At 38.7% G+C, this 20,712-nt stretch overlaps 1 protein-coding gene and 1 non-coding gene across 2 annotated transcripts in view; both read right to left on the bottom strand.

Moving 5' to 3' along the window:
• Window positions 1-20,217, bottom strand: part of IARS1 (isoleucyl-tRNA synthetase 1) — a 107,504-nt gene extending 87,287 nt beyond the window's left edge. The window contains exons 1-7 of the mRNA XM_074914018.1: window positions 20,137-20,217; window positions 17,562-17,652; window positions 14,773-14,892; window positions 14,071-14,227; window positions 13,462-13,581; window positions 10,571-10,653; window positions 1,882-1,999 (exon numbers count right to left, since the gene is read on the bottom strand). Of these exons, the coding sequence (XP_074770119.1) occupies window positions 1,882-1,999; window positions 10,571-10,653; window positions 13,462-13,581; window positions 14,071-14,227; window positions 14,773-14,891 (597 nt within the window). The 5' untranslated portion in view covers window position 14,892; window positions 17,562-17,652; window positions 20,137-20,217. The remainder of the gene's footprint in view (window positions 1-1,881; window positions 2,000-10,570; window positions 10,654-13,461; window positions 13,582-14,070; window positions 14,228-14,772; window positions 14,893-17,561; window positions 17,653-20,136) is intronic.
• On the bottom strand, window positions 16,861-16,995 carry LOC141964410 (small nucleolar RNA SNORA84). Its single transcript, XR_012634331.1, has one exon. It is a non-coding gene; the product is annotated as a small nucleolar RNA SNORA84 (small nucleolar RNA).
• Window positions 20,218-20,712: the final 495 nt, after the last annotated feature.

The following is a 20,712-nucleotide window of genomic DNA, read 5'->3' as shown; positions in this document are numbered from 1 at the left end:
AAGAGACCTTTGTCAGCTACTCTGTAAAACTTCACCTTCTAATGAGTCTGAAAGAAAAACTTGTTTCCAGGGGATTCTTTTGAAAAGTAAAATCCTATTCAGTCATTTCACATATAAAAAGCAGTTTGAGAAAGCAAGTCTAATCTTGCAAATGTGAAATCTCCATTATTAATTTTAAATGCCAAACAAAAACGAGCGCGACGCGCTCAGACCCCAAACCCATGAATAGGTCCTATCCCCTCATCACATCTAGTGCAAGGCCCTCTGGTTTCCATCCAGCATCATGGAACAGTTAATGGCATCATGGGACAGGCAACTATTTATGTCTGAGCTAAGGGCTGCTCCAGAGGGAATTGTCTGTAAACATCTGGTGCAGTCAACAGTAAAACATAAATATTACATAACTCTCAAACCGTGCTCAATACCAAGCAAAGATTGAGCTATCACTACAGTTCTGTCTCTACCAATTGTTAAACAACACTGCAGGCTATTCACTTTGTCTTCTGCAGCACTTGGTTGACCAGGTAGATAAAAACAACTGGCAAGCCATAAAAAATAACATCCAGGCTGCCAAGTAATGGCACTGTATAATGTTTTATCTGTTCACCAAATTATGCCTGCTTTCATCTGAACACAACACTTCCTCAACTAAATGTAATACCAGCTGCTGACATAGTTTACTCAAGTGTACATTAGACACCTAACTCAGTTTCTAAATGTGGTTCTTGTGTCCTGTTCCTCATGATGTGTCCTGATTCTCAGAGGATCAATAAACAGGAGCTACTAGCACAGGTTGCCGAGAGAAGTTGTGGATGTCCCCTCCCTGGAAGTGTTCTAAAGAAAGGTCATTAATCTGAACCTATATGAAATGTCTGTTAATAAGGACGAGCAAGTAATTATTTTAGTTATCACACAGTCACAAATAATACAGTGTCTATGCAGGTCTCACTTTCTTACATCACAAAACCTTTATTCAGTCAAATACCATTCAGCAATATTGAAAGCTCTAGCATCTGTGGACTGCATTGTACTACAAGTCTAATTAAACATTTGGTTTTAATATACTATTCTTGGCCAGCAAGTTGGCCTTTTTTAGGAAAGATGTAAAGAAGACCAGATGTACAACTTATGTTGTTACAGTAGAGAGCTAGCACAACTGAAAGATGTGTAACATAAGAATATGGAGGCCTGGGTGGGGACTGGAATGGACATAAAACATGTCACAGACTAACATGAATTTTGGAAAATTACGACACAAATTCTGCCTTCACATGTGCAAAAAATAAGTTTGTTGCAAATGAGAAGCTGCACCTACTGTATCCGGCCATTCTTTTTCAAAGAAACATCTTATAAAACATACTATACCATGCATTATATCAGGTAAAACTTTATCTGGAATTAAATTAATCTGGAATCTAAATTAATTACTTAGAAGAACTATTATCCTACTGCTCTACAACCAGTCTTCAACAATTCTTATTAATCAACTCACAGAAGATTTTAACTCTGCCAAGGACCTTCCTCTTTTCAGATCTGCGGACAGGGACAGCTGCAGCTCTCCTCTAACTATTTACCATAAAAACTCAACACAGTGCAGTACTCATCTTGAGAGCCCATAGAAGAACGGAGGGTAATTTACAAGAACAAAATAAATTATGTACTTTATGTATCTGTAAGTAATAACAGGGAGGAAGGCTAAAATCAAGTGATCCAAACAAATACAGCAACAACTAACCCATTTATCTAAATTCTTACTATCAATTTGGAGTGTAATAATATGCTTATGTACCACCAAAAAGTACTAAAGCTTTCCAAATTCAAGCTGAAGACAACAGAGAAATCCGATTGCAACATATAACGTATATATATGCACTCACTTACCTTGTAATTCTGATGGGACTCAAAGTTTGACAGTGGGGTGTTACATGCAGTTGAAAAAGGCATGACCTTAACACCTCTGTACACCAGTCCTTTGTCATACAGTTGCTTGAAAACCCACCTGGAAGTAAACAAGGAACATGGAATAGCACTTGGCATTTCAAATTTAGTAAATCAACTGCAAAATGGGGTTCTGCTCCAGCTGGAGTGCTGTTCTGAATGGCACCTTTATAAACAATCAATCAACTAAAGGACAATATTTTCAAGACAAGAGGAAAGGGATAAAGTGATTGCAACTGTATTTCTGGCTGATTTTTAGCTTTAGCTGATTCTACCAGCTTGATTTTCCATGCACCGACTGCACAGCACATAGTATTTAGATGAATCACAAACCCATATTGCTGATTAATTTCTTGAATTTCTTGAATACAAAGACCACCTGAAATTTGAATTAACATGGCTGAAACCAATCATAATTTAGAGAGAAGACATGTAGTAACATGGCTGCTCACTTATCACATGATCTTAAGCACTTACTACAGCAACCAGTGCTACAGAAGAGAGACAGGTAGAAGTCAGAGGTACCTGCAATCCACCCCGAGTAAATCCTGACAATCTGAAGAGCATTCTTCACAAGAGGGCACAGTTAATCATGTAAAGTAATGAACTCAGTTTTATGGCCCCACAATTTACATTAAACTTCTCCTTTACTAGCTCATCTCACTCTGGACTCAGTTCCTGTCCAAGATCACAGTCTCACACTAAGCTTTAACACTTTTTATGAAATATTCAGTACAGCCTGTAGCATATTTGGATCCTTATGTCTTCTTGAAATAATCAAGACAGCACGTAATACTACAGTATGACAAATTAAGTCAATGCTCAAGATGAAGGGGAGCTGGAAGAGAAACATACTTCACACAGCAACCCATCAAGTGTGCATGCAATGGGCAAAACCCTATGTTCCTCTGTATCTGAATGCTGCAAAGTTTACTAACAAATCATCAGCATTTATCAGCTTATCAGGTCTCACTGACTTGCACTTAGTGGTACAGTCTGCAGGTTGGCGACCTTCAAAGTACAGGCAGGAGAGGACAAGCCTTAAATTATCATGCCAAATTCAAATTTAGAAAATCTGAGTTTCTGCAGAGTCTAGTAATTTCAAATCCCACATCCAAACTGTTAAACACCGCTGACTTTAAAAAAACCTCCTTTACTCAAACTATGTTTTCAAACCTTCCTGATCACTTTTCTGGGTCCCTTTCCAGATAAATAGCTCACTGCTAAGCAACCAGCCCCATCCTGGCAAGCAGCACTTTTTACTGCAGGCTGTCATTTTGTGCTTGAGAATCTGGACCTGTATTTAAGTCCATGTCTTGCCTTCTATGTTTGAAATAATTATCTTCAACACAAAACACAAGCAGACTATTGCACTGATTTCTATCTGCAGCCCCAAACAAGAACATCAAAAGATACGCACTAGCCTGCTGTCATGGAAGTCATACGTTATCTTAATCAGAATAATTATTACCCTACAGATTAGACAGTTGGAGAAAATACAGACTGTCATATGGAGAAGACATGTAGTCCACTCAGATTCATCTATGGGCCCTCAGTAAAAAGTCTAAAATTTCCTATGAGTAGTCACTAACATCAGAAAAAATAAATAATCTGAACCCTAAAATGGATAAAGCCTAAGAGACCCTCAGCAACATCAAGTTCTACCAAGGTGAGCCAAAGTCAGCAGTCTTTCAGAGCTGTGCACTCCAAATGTGTCTTACATTAAACACACAACTCAAAAGTAACTTTGTTAAAGTAATAAATGTCACCCACAAACAAGTTGTGGCCGCCTGACCCCTAAACCGAATCTGAAACATAGCAGTGAGTGCATCTGTTTTACAACAGAGACTGTATCAACTTAAACTTCCATAAGTATAAATCAGTCTTTTATGAAAATCATTCCTGAATATGTAATAGTTTCATCAGCTTTCAGCATATACATTTAAACGGGCTAACTGAAGTTTTTATGCAAGTTAAAAAAAATTTTAAATGTATGCTTATCATCTCCGAACATAATTAATGCAGACTGTGACAAGTGACAGCATTTATACTGAAGGTGTTCTATTTGCCTTTCAAAAACAGTTAAGTAAAATATCTATAGAAAAACGCTCCACTTTACTTTCTAAAGAACACTGCCTACTAACAGCATAGAAGAAAACTACTCAGAGAAACACTGAATATTTAATTCAGCTGTAAATATAACTGTAAACTCAGAAACTGTTCAGGAAAGGTGAACACTAGATGGAGCTGCCAAGTTAAAAATCCAAGCCAGCATCTCCCTCTTGTGGTAATTCTGCCCTATTGCAAACCAAGTGCTCCCACGTTGTTCCACTGCTAAACAAAAAGATGGGCTTTCAAACCACATCATTCTTCAGAGCTCTCATTACCGTTCATAACGACCACTCCTTTGTAGTTAGCATAACCTCTACCCTCAGACAACCATTCTAACATAACAAGCAGAATTATTATTGAGTCAAGACTGCTGCTTGATGCAATAACCCTCATTATCACTACAAAAAGCTCTTCCATTATCTTAAAAAATGCCTTATTTGTTTCCGTAACAAAAAAGCTTCTGATAACAGTTCTTGTGTGACTATCAGAAGGGCACTGGAGATGACTCCCGAAGAGCTTCCTGCTAGCAGCACTGCCCACCTAAAACAAAGCAACTGCTGAAGATGAACCCAGTTCTAACAGGAAGAGTCACTTACAGTTGAGTATCTTGTTTTGCTTAAACACTCAACACATGATATTTTAGACAATCTACCAAAACATGTTTTAACCCTTATATTTGCAAAATGTTGACAATTTGCAAGAAAAAGGCTCTGGGTTTGTAAGCCAAAATTGAAACTGCAGTCCTTCCTGAAAAAAATAAACTAACAAAACCACAGAGCTCCTATCTACTGACAAACAAAACATTTACCTACAGAAGTTAGAAATCAAACCCTGTTCCTCGAATTCTGCTACATTTCTCTGCAAACATAAATAAATTTAGTTGCATCTTCTTGGCTGTGGGAGCAGAATGTACATACTCCTTTAGGAAAGAAAAATGAGATTAGGAAAAGGTGAACTCAAGGTACATATTCGAGCCACTTGTTAATTGCAAATCTGGTCCCTAAAGATGCAAGGTACCTTTAACTTCTAAAAAGCACAACAGTTTGTTGTTCCTAAAGTGTCACGAGGGGACGATACAACTGGTTTGAGCCCAGCCAGTAACTAAGACTGAGTTACTCCTGCCATAGGCATAACTGCCAAGAAATTAGAACTTTGCTACAATATTCGTTGATCCAAGTCACATATACACCATGCAAACACCACATGGATATAATAAAACTCCTACAAGGGAGGTTTTGCTTCCAAAAGATACTGAATCGGTCAATGACACAAAACACCCTTGGCAGCCTACACAAAATCCAACGTCCCACAGTATCTTCCAGCAGATGCAAAAGCAAGTTTCCCTCTTCAAACACATACATTCACTCTAAATCGAAGAGAAGGATATGATCTTAGAGCTTCAAGTTATTAATGCCATTCCTTTGGGGTATGAAGTGTTTTCAAGTGATCAGGTGGTTCCGTTTGTAATGACTCAGTATCTAAGGGTTTTTCTAAGGGTTTGAAAACTTACAGCTTTTGAGAAAATTAAAGTACTTACTACTAACATTGAGAAATTATTTTCAAACTCATCTAAAGTGCTTTCCCCCCTTTTTTTCTTTTTAAAGAAAAAGACCATGGGAATTGTAAACTCTATTACCAACAAAGACTAAAAGTAAGATGGGCAAAACATTACAACAGCAGGATCTAGAAGTTTATGATTTCAACATGTCCATGGTAATAAACAGAATTATTGCTGTGTGACCTAGCATCATTCATGTCAAGATAAAAGTGAAAATTTAATAGAGTCTATCAACTACAAAAAAAAAAAAAAACAAAAACAAACACCATACCACATAAGCCCTGCCATCTACACAGTTCAGCAAGCAAGCTGCATCCAAACAGCACCATAAGCAGCAGAGATTTTGAAGTAAAGGTTCTCCTGTGACTCATGAGCAACACTTGAAAGTTGAAATAAAATCAAAAGGAAAGCAATGATCAAAAATCGATGCATGGGGACAAAAAAACAGAAAAACGTACTCAAACAACACTAGACATGAGTCAAAGAAGCATGAACATAAGAGGAACATTAAGTCCAATAACAAACACAGACAGCCTGTCTTTTGAATAGCATCTCTGAAAGACACCTTCTTAAGACAGACAGGAAAAACATTTGTTCTGGGGCCTAGGAATCTTAAAATACAGCAGTTGTCAAGTCTTATGTTCAACTACCAGTGAAAGTTTTAAAATCCCATCATATAGAGATCATTCTGCTCCAGGTCTACACTCCAAGCTATAATCTCAGGACCAGTGTGTTGAATTATTCAAATTAAGCCCGAAGTGCAAAATACCTGTATAGCAGAAAATATAAATACCCTGATGCTAGACTTACCCCAAATATCACCTAACTAAGTAAGAGTTCAGTGTATTCCTCCCTCAAAATACCAGTACAGAGATAAAACAAGAAGGACTAGAATGGTAAGACGATAACAAGGGTACTAGAGCACTAAAAGCACAAAGAAATAAAAGTGTGAGAAAAAAATGCAGATAGCTAGTAGAAAAATAGACAAAACATATTTCTTATGAACAGTATCTCTCTCTAGAGAATCATTAAAGAGCCATGGAATACACAAAATGAAATAGTGATTGATATTAGGATCCAGAGATCTGTTTTCTGGTTTTGTGATGGATAAACTCCACACACAGACAAAAATTAAGTCAGAAAACAACTTTTACTGCAGGGAGTCCTCATTCTCCTTCTCACTGAGAAGGGCTAAAACAGCTGGACACTGACCTAAGTGACAAAGCTCATACTGAGCATATGGAGTATTAAAAAAAAAGTCATGCTAAAATGAAAACAAAGCTACAGATAGCAAGTCGGGCAACCTAAGACAAATGTTCTAGTTTCAGGAGATACCTACACCCTCTTCAGCTGCAGCTGAGGATTGCAGTGGCACCCCGAGCCTCATGATAGTACAGAACAGCAAAGGGCAGGGCTGCGAGGCCAAAGGCCACACCTGGTATGGAAGGAAAGAGAGGTTCCCTCTTAATAACAACCCTATAAAGGAAACTGAAGCTGGAACAACTGAGATGGGTCTGGTGGAGGGAAGGCAGAAATGGCCAAAAAGCCCCATCACCAAAGGGAGCTCCATACTGTATTTCCACAGTAAACAGAGCAGAGTTTTCAGTGTACAGCCATGATGTCAAACACATAGTGTACCCATTTCCTACTGTAACTAGGAATGTTTTTCTTTCTCCCCTCAGCCACTATCTAGTATTATCACAAAAGGACTCAAGAGTATCTTCTTATGGTACAGAAGTAGCTAAGAAGTGTTTCTACCACCCGTGGTTTCACACCATACAAGAAAGTCCTTCAAAACATACACGAGCTTTCAACTATTTTTAAAACTGAATTACGCTCAGGCTGCAATTGCTAAATTGAGCCACTAGATGGTGATAGAAAACTGTTTAACTAACCCTAAAGTTGTGCAAAGGAGAAAATGAAAACCCCTAGTCATCAGACCCAGAAACATGCCACAGCTCTGACCGCAGAGCTATTCCCCTCCTCTCCTCAGCACTTCACAGGCCGTTTCCTCAGCGGCCAGAGAAATGTTCTGGAGGTGTAAACTCGCTGCCGGCCTGAGAACTATGTAATAAGCCAGCAGTGAAGACAACAATTTAGTAGTTGTTTCCCCCCCGTCCCCCCAAAGCTCATGTTTTTTTTCAGACCAACTGTAGATCAGGAAAAAGTTTATCACATCAAACTGCTTTCAATTCCACTGTATGTGCCTCAGGAGCTGTACAAAAAAAACAACAAAAAAAGCAAGATTCTACATTTTTTCCAAAGTACCTCAAGAACATCATTGTACTGTTTTCAGTGACAAACACATCTTCATTGAGATTCAAGCTGGCTGCAGGGTGGATATACAAGTTCTACAAAATCAGAACTTAAAAAGTTCTATTTATTTAAGACATGAAGACCTGACTATATCTTCACATAAAAACCCACTGCAGTACCAGCTCTTAATGACACCAGTCTTCAATGTTGCCCTGAAAAAATCTGCCAGGATGCCACAATTTTATCATTGGATGAAGGTTTAAGTCAAAATTCAGCAGGCTGAAAAATCATTCCACTCTGTCAGCCACCATATGGCACAGCACCAAAATGCTTACAAAGCAGCCATTTCCAACAAACCTATTATAGAATATGAAAAAGAATGCTCTCTAGCATGCTGAGCTTATATAGTACCTCTACAAAACAAGACAATATTTAGTGAAAGATGTATTTGGTGTCTGAATCCTAAACTATTTGAAGCCTAAATAATTTGGATAAAATCAGCCACCACTGGAAACAATATTTATCACAAGTATTACATTAGCTCACTGAACTCAACATGAACATCACATTTCATAGAAAGCTAGAAATTCCAGTTGAGATCACTCTGGAACTGCAGGCCTCAGGAAGAGCTAGAGACACAAAAAAAAAAACAAACAGAACAACCCAAAAAACCAACACACTAGACAGATAGGTTTAGATGATTAAAAGACTAAAGGCAAAATCCTTACCATATTTTAACCGTTAAATCCATGGTCATCATGCTCACTACTGTCATTATTATCAGGGGTTTTTTGCCTGGGCCTAAGAGCAGCATTCTACTCCCACAGGCAATAAAAAAAGACCCAAATCAAAAACAAGAAAAAAACCACTGGACAGGCCAATATGGTCACCAGGTTACAGTCAATTCAGAAATTAATCTGCAGTTTCTCTTTTGTACTTAACTGGACATTGAAGTTTTAAAACTTCTTTTTTTAAATTAAAAAAGAACTCATAATTTAAAAAAATCAAATAATTCTAAGTGAAGCACATTAGAATCTACCATTCACATGAACACTCTTAAAGGACATAAAATGTAACTTCAGAAACACAGATTTTCAGTTTGATGATTGCCTAGGTAACCATCTGATTTGTTTTAGAAAATTGTACGTTATCCTGCCAAAAGCACTACTGTAACTAGTTACAGTGCTCTCTAAGCATTATCTTCTTTAGCCTTGAAACAGGCATCCCACGTTGTTTTCCCATTCCAGTTCTCCATCCACACTATGCAAACACCAGTAGTTCCACCTCCTGTTCTACTGGAGAGCAGGCTGGCCCTCCAAAACTTAGGAGACTTTCCAGAAAACCCAATTTTTAAAAACAAACTTTTAAGAATGTATTTCATTACATGATTCCACAGAAAATTAATAGCATCAGAAAGCAAAAAAAGTACAAAATTAACAGGTTGTCTGCCTACATACTTCCTAAAATCTCATACCACAAGAGATTCCAGATCCAAAATTTACATTTTAGAGTCTGTAATCAAAGCAAGCATTAGAGGAGGTAATCTCTGTAAGCCAGGTGAAATACTAGAAATTTTCTTTCAAAGGGGGGAAAAGAAAACCCAGCCCACAAGAAAAGGCTTAGGCTGTTGAGACCCTGCAGCTTGTTCAAGTCAAGTTTGGTTTTTAAATGGTCCTTGGAAGATACTAGTTAAAACAGAATTTAATGTGTCACTAAGTATTTTTATAACTTATAAAAGGAAGGTTTCTTGTCAGTCTTAGCTTTATCATTATGCAGGGTTTCTTCAGCTAAGTTAGTTAAACATCTGTTCCCTTCCCACCGTTTTTTCAATGCTCATTGAAAACTCACTGGGCCTTCAGCCCTCTACAACAGCTTCAGAGACATCCAGAAGTTCTGTCAATACCTTATCATAAAGATTTGTAACTAACAATACAATTAAAGGTTATTAGTAAAAGTAATATTAAAAAGCATCAATAATACTTTAATATGCATGTAATTTACTTTTCAATGGCTTTTTCTTAGCATATATCCTGCTAAACCTCTCCCTGCAATTCACCTTGTAATTCTATCACCTGAAGGACTCAGTGTTGGCATTTCTTCACTGTTAGGTCAACCTGATTATCTATAACCTGTAAGGTCATCCTGTCTTTTGGAATTCCAACAGTCACCTTGAATACATTGCCAAGATACCCAAACTTTTCTTAGCTCTGCACCAGAAGTCCAAGACAGTTGTCAAACTATGCTGCCAAGAAAAAGATAACAGCAGATCCCCAGCCTCTAAATTCAGGCCTGAAGAAGAGGTTTAGAGCTAAACTGAGTTTGGGTAGTTTGCCCATTTGCAGTTGACAGTGTGAAGAACATCAAGAAGAGATATAATGTGATTTCTTAAACCAAGCAAGGAACATAGCTTCAGAATTGCTTTTAAGTTGGCATGAAGCAGTAAAGATTTTAGGGCTCACTAAAAGCAGTACTGTTACACTTTATTTTGAAAAACCCTACTACCCTGAAAAAAAAAGTGGGTCAATTCATTCCCTCACTTCAACATCAAGAGATTTCACATCACCTTAATTTGCCCACTATTTATCTGAATTTGGCACATTTCAAAACGGTTCTAGTGATATATGGACCAACACATTTACAATAATTGAAGCCTTCTTAACATTTCAAATTCATAAATATATATGCAATGTATATAAGTTAACTTACCACACGGACTCCATGAACTCAGGATAAAGAGTTTTATAGTCATTTTCAAAATCAATCCATCGTCCTAATCTGGTAACACTGAACTGTTAAGACACAAACACACAGATTGAAAGGCATCTTAACATTAAAGATCTCGATACATTTCCAGTATTTATTCCATAAAACAGCTTGATAAAAATCAAGCACAGTGTTTTTGTCCACTATCAGTGAAACACATCTATGAAATATTTCAGTCTGAGAATAGTTTCAAGCAGTGTATTTAAACAGGCAAAAATAAGCAAAGAATGAAACCATGAACATCATTGTTTAGAATCAAGTTCACACAACAGGCAAACATGTTCAACACTACTAAACAGAAATGGTGGATGATCTGCATCATTCATCACATAGAAATGGTGTTTCATTCAAGGTTCAGACGCTTGAAATTTGCTTTTGATTACAGTGGTCTTGCTTCTATTTTTAAAACTACTTGTTGCAGAGACAGTCAAAATCCAGAACACAGTCTATCAGCTTTCAGTTATATGAAAACATGATGTAATTCGAAGACAAAGAAATGCTGAAAGAAATTGATATGTCCTAAGAAGATATCAAAACTGTTTCAAGGCCAACTGCCTTCTTTGACTTCCCAAAGCTATGACAGGGCTGCCAGAGGCCACAAGACTGACAGGTGTTAGTCCCTGTCTCGGGACAGATTATGGTCACATCTACTGGCACAGAATATGAAAACTGATGAGTAATAAGGAAGCTATGGGATTCACTTGGACAAGTGGTACGCTCTTGCCAGCTTCACAGCTATTGGAACCCCCAGCTCTGCAAATAACCGAGCTCCAAGACACCTGTTCTGATGCTGTTAGACACCGACTATACTGAATGTCAAACTAGTAAAGTGAAAACAAAGCAACTTAATTCTCTAACCTGTATATTTTCACATAACACCTGAGTTCCTGAAATGTATCAGTTACCCTTAAGCAACTCCAACATCCCACTATTAAGACCCAAAGCCTAGGACTGATTAGTACAAAGATCCACAAAGTTTGAGTATTATGTTTGATCTCAGCACTAGAAGACCCTACACACTCAAGGAACCTTTTTTATTTTTTCATAAGATTCAAACACTTGCTAGCTACTCCAGACAGAAAATAAACACTATCACCAATAGGAATGTTAGGAATTCCTCTCCTAACACTATCACAAAGTATTTTAATTTCTTACCACCCAAATCACAAATAAATTATATTAATTTCATTATTTTTATTAATAAACTAAAATATATGTCTGTGTGTGGCAATACACATACATGCACAAACTACAAAATCCATTTACCATCCAAAAAGACTAAGCATTTGGACTAATCACTACTGCAAAAATAACAGTTGCTGAAGACACAGCACATTAAAAGGAAAAATTATGGAAAACATGAACCAGAAAAAATCTTCCTATTTTTATTTCTAAAAGAAATAAAGATTCATTGATGATGTTTTGAAATACAAAATTTCAGCATATAGGTAAATGATTGTATATTTGAAAAAACAAACTGTTTTTCATCCAGCCACTTGCTTAGATTTAGGCTACAGCTATTCTAACAAAGGCAGCTGTAGTTTCATCAGATACTGGCCATAACTTCAAAACGGTTCCACATGCAAGAGGCAAGTGATATTCATATAAGAAATTGCTATTTCATTCAAAAGGAATATATCAGGACTAGAGAACATACAAAGGATTGTGATGAGGCAGAAGAGCTTCTACATGAAGAAAACCTAAAGAATTAAGACTATTCTGCCTAGAAAAATAAACAAATTATGGTAAAGATAAAAGTTTACTGGAAACCGTATTATAGAACTACAATTTTTCAAACTATGTACAGGAAGGCCTTGATACAGACTGTTTAGAGTCTATCAGTATACCTGTATTCAAAATGTAACTAGATATATCTGCTAGGGATTATAAACTAGGGGGAAAAAAAAAATCCTCTGGCTAGGAAGGCCTTGTGCCACAAAGGCTGCGAAAATATCACCTGTTCTTCCATTCTTCCTTGGCAGTTGCTATTGCATTTTATCACTGCAATACAGTGACATAGCTAGGAAAGCACCTGGGCCACTCCTCAGCTCCAGAAAACCATACAAGAGTCAGCAATTCACAGCCACATCAGAGCAACAGCAAATACAAAGTACTGGGCTAAATATTTGATTCTGGCTACACTGCTAAGGACAAAAATAAGGAGCATCAGGTCCTATGCACAGGATTAATATTATTCAGAATTAGAAAAAATCTGAGCATCTCAAGAAAGTGTCTAACTCATCTACTTGGAACAACTCTCCAACCTCAAGAGTTTGCACAGATCAGTGCTCTCCCTATCACTATATTCCTAGGATGCAAAGTTTAGATGAATATTCTCTTGGAAGACCGAGGGTTTACCCACACCTATTCTGACACAAAATCAGATGCTAACACTTCTACTGTTCCAGAAATACAAGCTAGTCCTACACTTTGGCAACGAAAAGACTCAAAAGCGTGTGGGGGAGAAAAGCAGGGCGGTTAATGTGCACTTCCTTTATTGGTTCCGTTTGAAAACCAAAGTCAGATCTTACTTCCAATTTTCTATACAAGAAAAGACACAAAGTAAGAGATAACTTGTTCAATGTATCTAGTTAGACACTTTGAGCTCCAGCTTAAAGTAACCTCCACATCACAGCAGTCTCCCTGTTCTGAGCCACAAGGTTGTTCCCTTTGTTCTGCTTTCAGGATCCCCAGTGAGAAACAAACACAGTACTAGAGACATGAGACCTATGCAGGTAATCAAATAGACGGATAAAGTTCCCTCCAGCTGAAAGATTTTTGCACACAAACAAATCAGAAATGTACAGCAGAATTTGCACCAAGTCTTTACTTACCTCCCATTCCTTCGAATATCTCATCACAATTCCTCTGCACTGGTTGTTGTATTCTTTAATCCCCATCTTAGCCACATCCTCTGGCCCTTTAATGCCTAAAGTCCTGTCAATCTCGTACTCCTGGGAATATTGAAAACAACCAGACAAAAAACTCATGCTGTCATCGAAAGTTTTCAGGATTTCTCTGGATAGTTTATTTATGTTCTATGCATTCTAATAAGGCTAAAGGGCCTCCTTTATCCTTTTGATGTTTCATGAGTATTGCACCTGAACTAAGCAGGTATTTCAAAAGATAACCCTGGTGAGATTGTTTCTTTACTACCTTTAGGAGAAAAAAAAAAAAAACCAACATTTTCTGAAATACATATCAAATAAATACATGTTTAGAGTTATGAACAGAGTGTCTGGAGTAGGGCAGGTGACCATCAAGAAGCACCTGAAATCACCCCTCATGCAAAAGCCAGAGCAACACACCAGGCAAAGAACTTCCATTTCTCTTCTAGCAACAAAGCCAGGCATAAGAGCAATAAAAACATGATCAATAGGCCGGTAACAACATGGAAAAGCAAAACCAATGTAAGTATCTATAGGCAGATTTATTACACATACCACAGGTAAACCATGACAATCCCAGCCAAATCTTCTGTCGACATGAAAACCACTCTGATGAGCAAACCTGGTTACTATGTCTTTAATGGTTCCTGCAAGAATATGGCCATAGTGTGGAAGCCCAGTAGCAAATGGTGGGCCATCATAGAAGTTAAACCTACAGCACAAAACAACATTCTTAATTAAATCAAAAACTGATCACCAAATCTTCAAACAGGATTAAGTATATCTGAATACTTATACTTCTTGCGTCTTACGAGGACAACATCAATTTCATCCTGTTCTATTATCAGTCAGCACAGGTATCATGTTGGCAGTGGGACTAAAAGGAACATTTCAACTCATTCAGTTCCTACTGATTGCCAGTTCTACCAACATTCCTACTGAAAATGCCTGCATGCTGCTCCACAGCTGGCGGACATAGGAAAGATTTGTCCCTGCTTACCTGCAGGCTTCTTTTATAAACCCACCAAGCAGGTAATTACAGGTTTATTACTACTGTTAGAACACAGTTGATTCTTCACAAAGTGAAAGATAAACAGTAACTGACACTACAGCAACAGCAGCCAGGACTGCTATCTGCAAAGGGAGCAGCTGTGTTAACAAAACCAATGAAAAAAAAAAAATAGAAAAAAAAGGTAATTCCAGCTAAGCCAACCTTGCATTGTCACACAGTTGCTACAGCTTTTAACAGATTCTTACCTAGGTCTACTCTTTGATTGCTTTAGGCATTCCTGGAAACAATTAAGATTTTTCCAGAGCTCCAATATCTTCTCTTCCTCATTTGGAAAAGTTATGTTTTCTGGAACTTGTTGAACCATTCTTTCCCAGCAACAACCAAGGAGAGGAAAGAAAATATGTATTGAACAGAAGTGAGAAAAAAATTACTTCACAAGTTATTGTCTTACAAATCTCTATCACCAAACCATATCTCGGTTTTTCAAAGAGCTTGATTCAGTGTAGACATGGAAGCAAGCACTATGTTCTAAAAAAAGCCTAATCATTCTGACAAACTAGCACCAAAGTTTTGTAACAGGAAAAGGATTCTCCATTCATTGAACTATGGTCATTAATTTTTTACTATGCTTTTATTTTTGTCTCCTATAAAAAAAACAGTCAAAGGGCAAATTATTTTTCAGTTAAAAGTTTGGGGTTTTTTTTCCTTTAGGAAAAGTTCCCAAGCTCAACCTGACCCTTCAGCATCAGTTTGCAAACTAGTGAGACTTACTTTAAGTGCAGGAACTAAAACTAGTGAAGAGGCAGCTCCTTTTCACTGTACATGTACTCCTACCATTTAAAGGTTTAAAACAGCATTTTTCCACCCAGCTAGGGCCATCATTCTCAGATGCTCCTAAAAGCAGGCAGACTTCAGATAGCATAATTGAAACACATTGCAAGGAAAGATGAACATGTAGGAAGAATTTGAACAAAGAGATGAGGAAAAAGCTCAAAGACCTCTGCTGTGAATCTTAAAAATCTCTAACTTCCAGAGTACTGGCAAAACTACTAGATGCTTTCTAGTATCTTTTTTTTTTTTGCTTCAGTTTTACAAGTATGTCAGAACTAAGTCACAAGGGGCTACTCCTTGCTGGCCATGTCCTAAAGGTCATCTTTTTTTTTTTGGTGGGTTTTGGCCACCAGAGCCCAAAGCCCTTCTTCAATTCTGGGTAAGACAATGAAAATCACTACAAGCAGAATTAAATTATGTATGAGCAACACAGGGAAGAGAATTCTCAACATCATTAGAAACACACAATAGAGCTGCCTGGTGTTCCAAACATGCTACAATATTCAAAGAAGTCAAATTTCAGAAAACTGCTACAGCAAGCACTACGCAAAAGCTCTGTGGAATATTTAAGACAGGAGTTTCACAACAGAACACTGGTTATGAAGGTTATAATAGTGACTGCTGAGAAGAAACAGGCTCCCCCACCTCTAACTTTAGTGCTGCTGCTCCTTAGCACTTACACCAGAATGAGCAAAGCACTAGCCTAACCTCAAGTTTTGCTTAGCATTGTAGAATTAAAAGTAACAGCAGTAAGTGAGTCTTCTGACTTACTCACGTTTGTCAAATGGTAACCATAAGCAGCAACAAATGCAAATGTATGGAGACAACACTTCACCTTACAGCTAACATGCTGCTTGGTAGCACTACAGTTCCAAAACACTGAGTTAAATGAAACCCACAACACCACAGAAATTGCTAGCTCAATGCTTGAACCCATATGAAGAAAGGTGACCCAAAATGAAACCTACAGACAAGTTGCCCCATTCATACTTTTTGTATTAATGACAGATCATTATCCCCACTAATAAACCCAAATTGTCAAGTAAGACAAGAATTTCACTGAGAAACCCACACCTGTTACACAAGCGACACAGCAGCTGGAGGGGAAATCACGAGCAGACAAGAAACTTCTCAACATGGTCTAGGTGTACTCTTAAAAACGTAATAACCAGTCTTAGCACAGCAAGTTATAGTATATAGAATATGTACAAGAGTTTTCATCATCATATCTCAAAAGCACTCAACAAAGCACATATTTTTTTCCTCAAATGGCCACGCCATTACTCAGTAATTTGATCACAGCCCGAGATCAGAGAGACAATGGAGATAAGAGGATTCAGCCTTAAAGCTTATTTCCTACAAGCCAGCCTTGAGGACTAAGGTTCTGCACATTTTACTTAGATCAAGCTCAGCCTCTGCAGTTTAGTGTTAACTGCAAAGGTTTTGGCAACTGGCCCACCTGCCAAGTCTCTATAATAAATTAAACATATTTTTAAGGTTTGGTCTGTAACTGTGACCGGGCTATGGAAGCTGCTCACGTATCACAGACTCCATGCGTAAATCACAGTATCCCTTTTGGCCCATCTCTACCAACTGAAGCACTGTATGCACAAACCAGTGTCCAGTAACCACAGGGCACAAATTGATACACACTCTTATCAATATTACAAGAGAAGTTTATTATGTCAAAATGAGGAAGAAAAATTACTTCAATATGTAACAGTCACTACAGGTCAGTTTTCTCAAGTTACAAAACAGAATTTTAAACAGATTGACTTAGAAGACAACATTTAAAATCTGTCTATGGCTCAACCTCAGCTCAGCAAAAAAAGTGAAGAATTCTGTGTTTAGAAAAAGCATAATCAGTTTATAGAGAGATATGAAGAATTCCATATACTTACAGCAAAAAAGTTCATTGCTATAAGCAATCTAGGTATTTTAAATTTAAAAAGAAAAAATCAAGGACAAGTCATTACTTTGAACACAGACTGAGGGAAGACATCACAAATGATGTTTCAGAAATTATTATACAAAGGCATCTCATAAAACAATACTTTTGGACAACATCACAAATTTATATACAGATTAGTAAAACAAGGGGGTTTCGTTTTCTTCTTTCTCTACTCATTTTCTGGTGACAAAAAGTGTTCAAGTTTATAACAATGTACCACTGGGGAACTTTTTTTTTTTGAAGTACACTCACTTTTTCTAAAAGATAGTAACATTCAATAGGAAAGGTGTCAAAGTTTGTAGATTGTACTACAGCAGTCTCAAACTTATGCTGGGCTTCTTATCTAGAAGAAAAAAAAAAAGCATTAGAACCATAAAAGCAAGTTAGAAAGTATTTTTTCAATATTAAGAGGGGTTTTTTTAAAAAAAAAAAAAATCAATCTTTAATTTATCAATTGAAATGACACTGTGAAGGAACCAAACCAATATTTCAGAAGTTTGTTGGACTTAACATACATCACATACAGATAAATTAGTAAAACAAAGAGGATTTCAATACAATACTCATTTTATTGACTGAGAAACTGAAAAGATAAAGAACCAGTATGAACTAAAAGTGTACAGTCTCATAATTTCAAGGGGTTTATGATCAGTCTCTTATCCTTGTTCTGGTCACCTTCTCCCACAAACTATTCTATGTAACTTCCTTCCAGAGACAAGAAGCCTCCTCCATCTAGATGCCTTCCCCAAAGTTAAACTATGCATTATTTTACATACACACAAAAGTAGGCTCCCCATTTCTGCCTTTTTAGGTACTGAACTTTGAAGCAAGGCAATTTCTGAGGTATCAGTTTTCTAAACTGTTCATCGGATAATCAAAAGCATCCTTTTTTAGAACAGATGGAAACAACCAAGTTTAAAATAAAAGGAAGGATGGATGGGAACAGAATGCTAAGCTACAGAACAAACGTTACTTCTGAAAATCTCGTGGTAATGCCTTATACAGGTAATAAAACTGCAGTACTAATCAAAGACCTGAGAATAGGTGAAAAAAACACAAACCAGGCATGCACACCTATCTTCAAAACCTTTTTTTAAACTGAATAAACTCACTCTAGTCTAACTAGCACTTTACATAAACCACCAAATAGCTGGAAATACAAGAATAAAATTATGAAGTTCAAAATAAAAAAAAAATTGAGCAATCCATTTTCTTCTCCCAAAGGACATAAAACTGACACCCTCATCATCAGTCTCCCTAACACTTCAAATTGTAAGTGTAATTACTTCAGAAAAGAATTAAAAACAGTTTTCTTCAAAAAAATTTTGGGTGTGATAGTAACACAGAAAAATTTATATTTAAACATTCATAGCAGACTGATAATCGCTCTATCTGATGGGTCACAAAACTGAGGAGTTACAGACTTTTCACACTGAGAAATATGCCTCCAAGTGAGCAAATCAGAAAACTAATCTGGGAAACAAGGCAAAGACAGTTTCTCATTTCTAAACAGATGGAGTCTACTCAAGCTCAGCCTGATACCTGAGGATGGGTTACAGAAAGTGTATCAAGATTAATTCATTTCAACATAACACTCAAGATGAAACACTACCCAAGATGGACTACAGCCCACCTCTCCCCCAGCAAGGAGTGTTTCTTTTTATGCTGAAAAGCTAATTAAAAGATCACTAAAACAGTGAGCAGATACTTAAGTTAATACTATGTTTAGACAAATATATTTCATACTATGCAATAACTCAGTTTTACCCTCTATCTGACGATATCTTAAGCAGTTTTTCTGTTGTCTTGATTAAAAGTGTAATATTTGTCATTGTCCAAAAAAAAATATCTAGGTTACTTTGAAATAGCTTTGAACTATGTATTTGAAAAAAAAATCAGAAACTAGCGTGAGTTGGCAAATGCTGCTTTTATGTGCCACCTAAATTCTGATATTACCTGACAGTCACTTCCTAAGCATGTCACCAACAAACTGAAAAAGATGCTCTCTTCAGCTTCCAGAAGGCTCCTGGGGGGTGGGGGAGCAAACATTTGCTGAAGATAGAAATATCTAACTCATTACAGCTACAGCAATCAAGAGTGTGTCTCCCTCAAAAATCTCCCTCTATTAAAAGGATGCTCAAGTGAAATGCTTAAGATATATTACACATTGCAAAGTATCTTAAGTTATTCGTTCAACTAATTAATGGCATTAAGCTCGATCGGTATTAAACTGTGGAAGAAGGAAATCGGTTAACCTTTAATAAGTACCTATTTTAAGTAATCACTGAATTCCAAAAAAAGCAAAGAATCGGTAGATCACCTAGGGAATTCCAAGAATAAAATATACATGAATGTAACGTTACAGATCCAGAACACATTAGCTCCAATGCCTGAGAAGACGTCAATAACATCAAAGCCCAGCAGTGAAGCTGCCAGTCCGGCCGGCTGCCCACAGAGCTGGACGTTAAGGCGCTTCAGAGCTCCGGGCGGTGACAGGAGAGGGACCAGCCGGGCCACAGAGCGCACCGGGAGACCCTCCGCTGAGCGACGCGGGGCGGGCGGCCAGATGGACCGGCACTCCGCGTACGAGCCGCCGGCTTTCTGGGACACCCTAAAAAGCACCACCCGGCCCCAGCGCCCGCACCGAAGCGCCCCCGAAAGCCCCGCGCCCCGCCCGGGGCCCCGGCGCCGCCCCCCCCTCAGGCCGCCGAGCCGAGCCCCGCCCCAGCAGCGCTCTTCCTCGGGCGGCGAGGGACGGAGGAGACGGGGGGGGGGTCGGGAAAGCGGCCGCGAGGGCCAGGGCGGGCCAGGTGCCGCCACCGCTCACCTCAGGAGCGCCCGTCCCGCAATGATGCAACCGCGCCCGGGAAAGCATGACAGGAAGCACCGGCGGGCACGCCCGGCAGCGGCGGCCAATCAGCGCGCGGCACGCTTAGCGTGCAATAAGGCGGCCTCCCATTGGGCAGGCCGCGCTCTGGGAAGCGCCGGGTCACGGCGGCGCGGGGCAGGCCGGGAAACACTTCCCGCCCCCCCACTCTCCCTGCCTCCTCATTGGCCAGGGACGGCTGGGGGCGGGGCCGAGGCTCCGCCCGCCCGGGGAGCGCCTTGGCCGGGGGGAAGTGGGGAGGGGCAGTCCTGCTCGGCTTTGGGGGCCCACGGTGCTTTCACCAGCTAAAATGGCTCCTTAAAATGTCCGGTGGCCGCCATCGCTGCGTTTGCGCACAGGGAGCGCAGCGCCGCCGGCTGAGGCGGCTCAGAGAAACCTCCCGTTTGGAGACGCGCGGACAGGGCGGCCCGTTGCGGTGCTTCTGGGTTTGGAACGCAGAAAGTGAAAACGTTTTCCCTCGGCCACAGGATTTCCCCTTGCACACACAAAAAAAGAAGAACCTCTAAAATCCTAAGA

The sequence above is a fragment of the Athene noctua genome, chromosome 10 (genome assembly GCF_965140245.1).
Source record: "Athene noctua chromosome 10, bAthNoc1.hap1.1, whole genome shotgun sequence".
Classification (NCBI taxonomy): domain Eukaryota; kingdom Metazoa; phylum Chordata; class Aves; order Strigiformes; family Strigidae; genus Athene; species Athene noctua.
The sequence above is the reverse complement of the archived record's forward strand: the minus strand, read 5'-3'. Positions and strand labels throughout refer to the sequence as shown.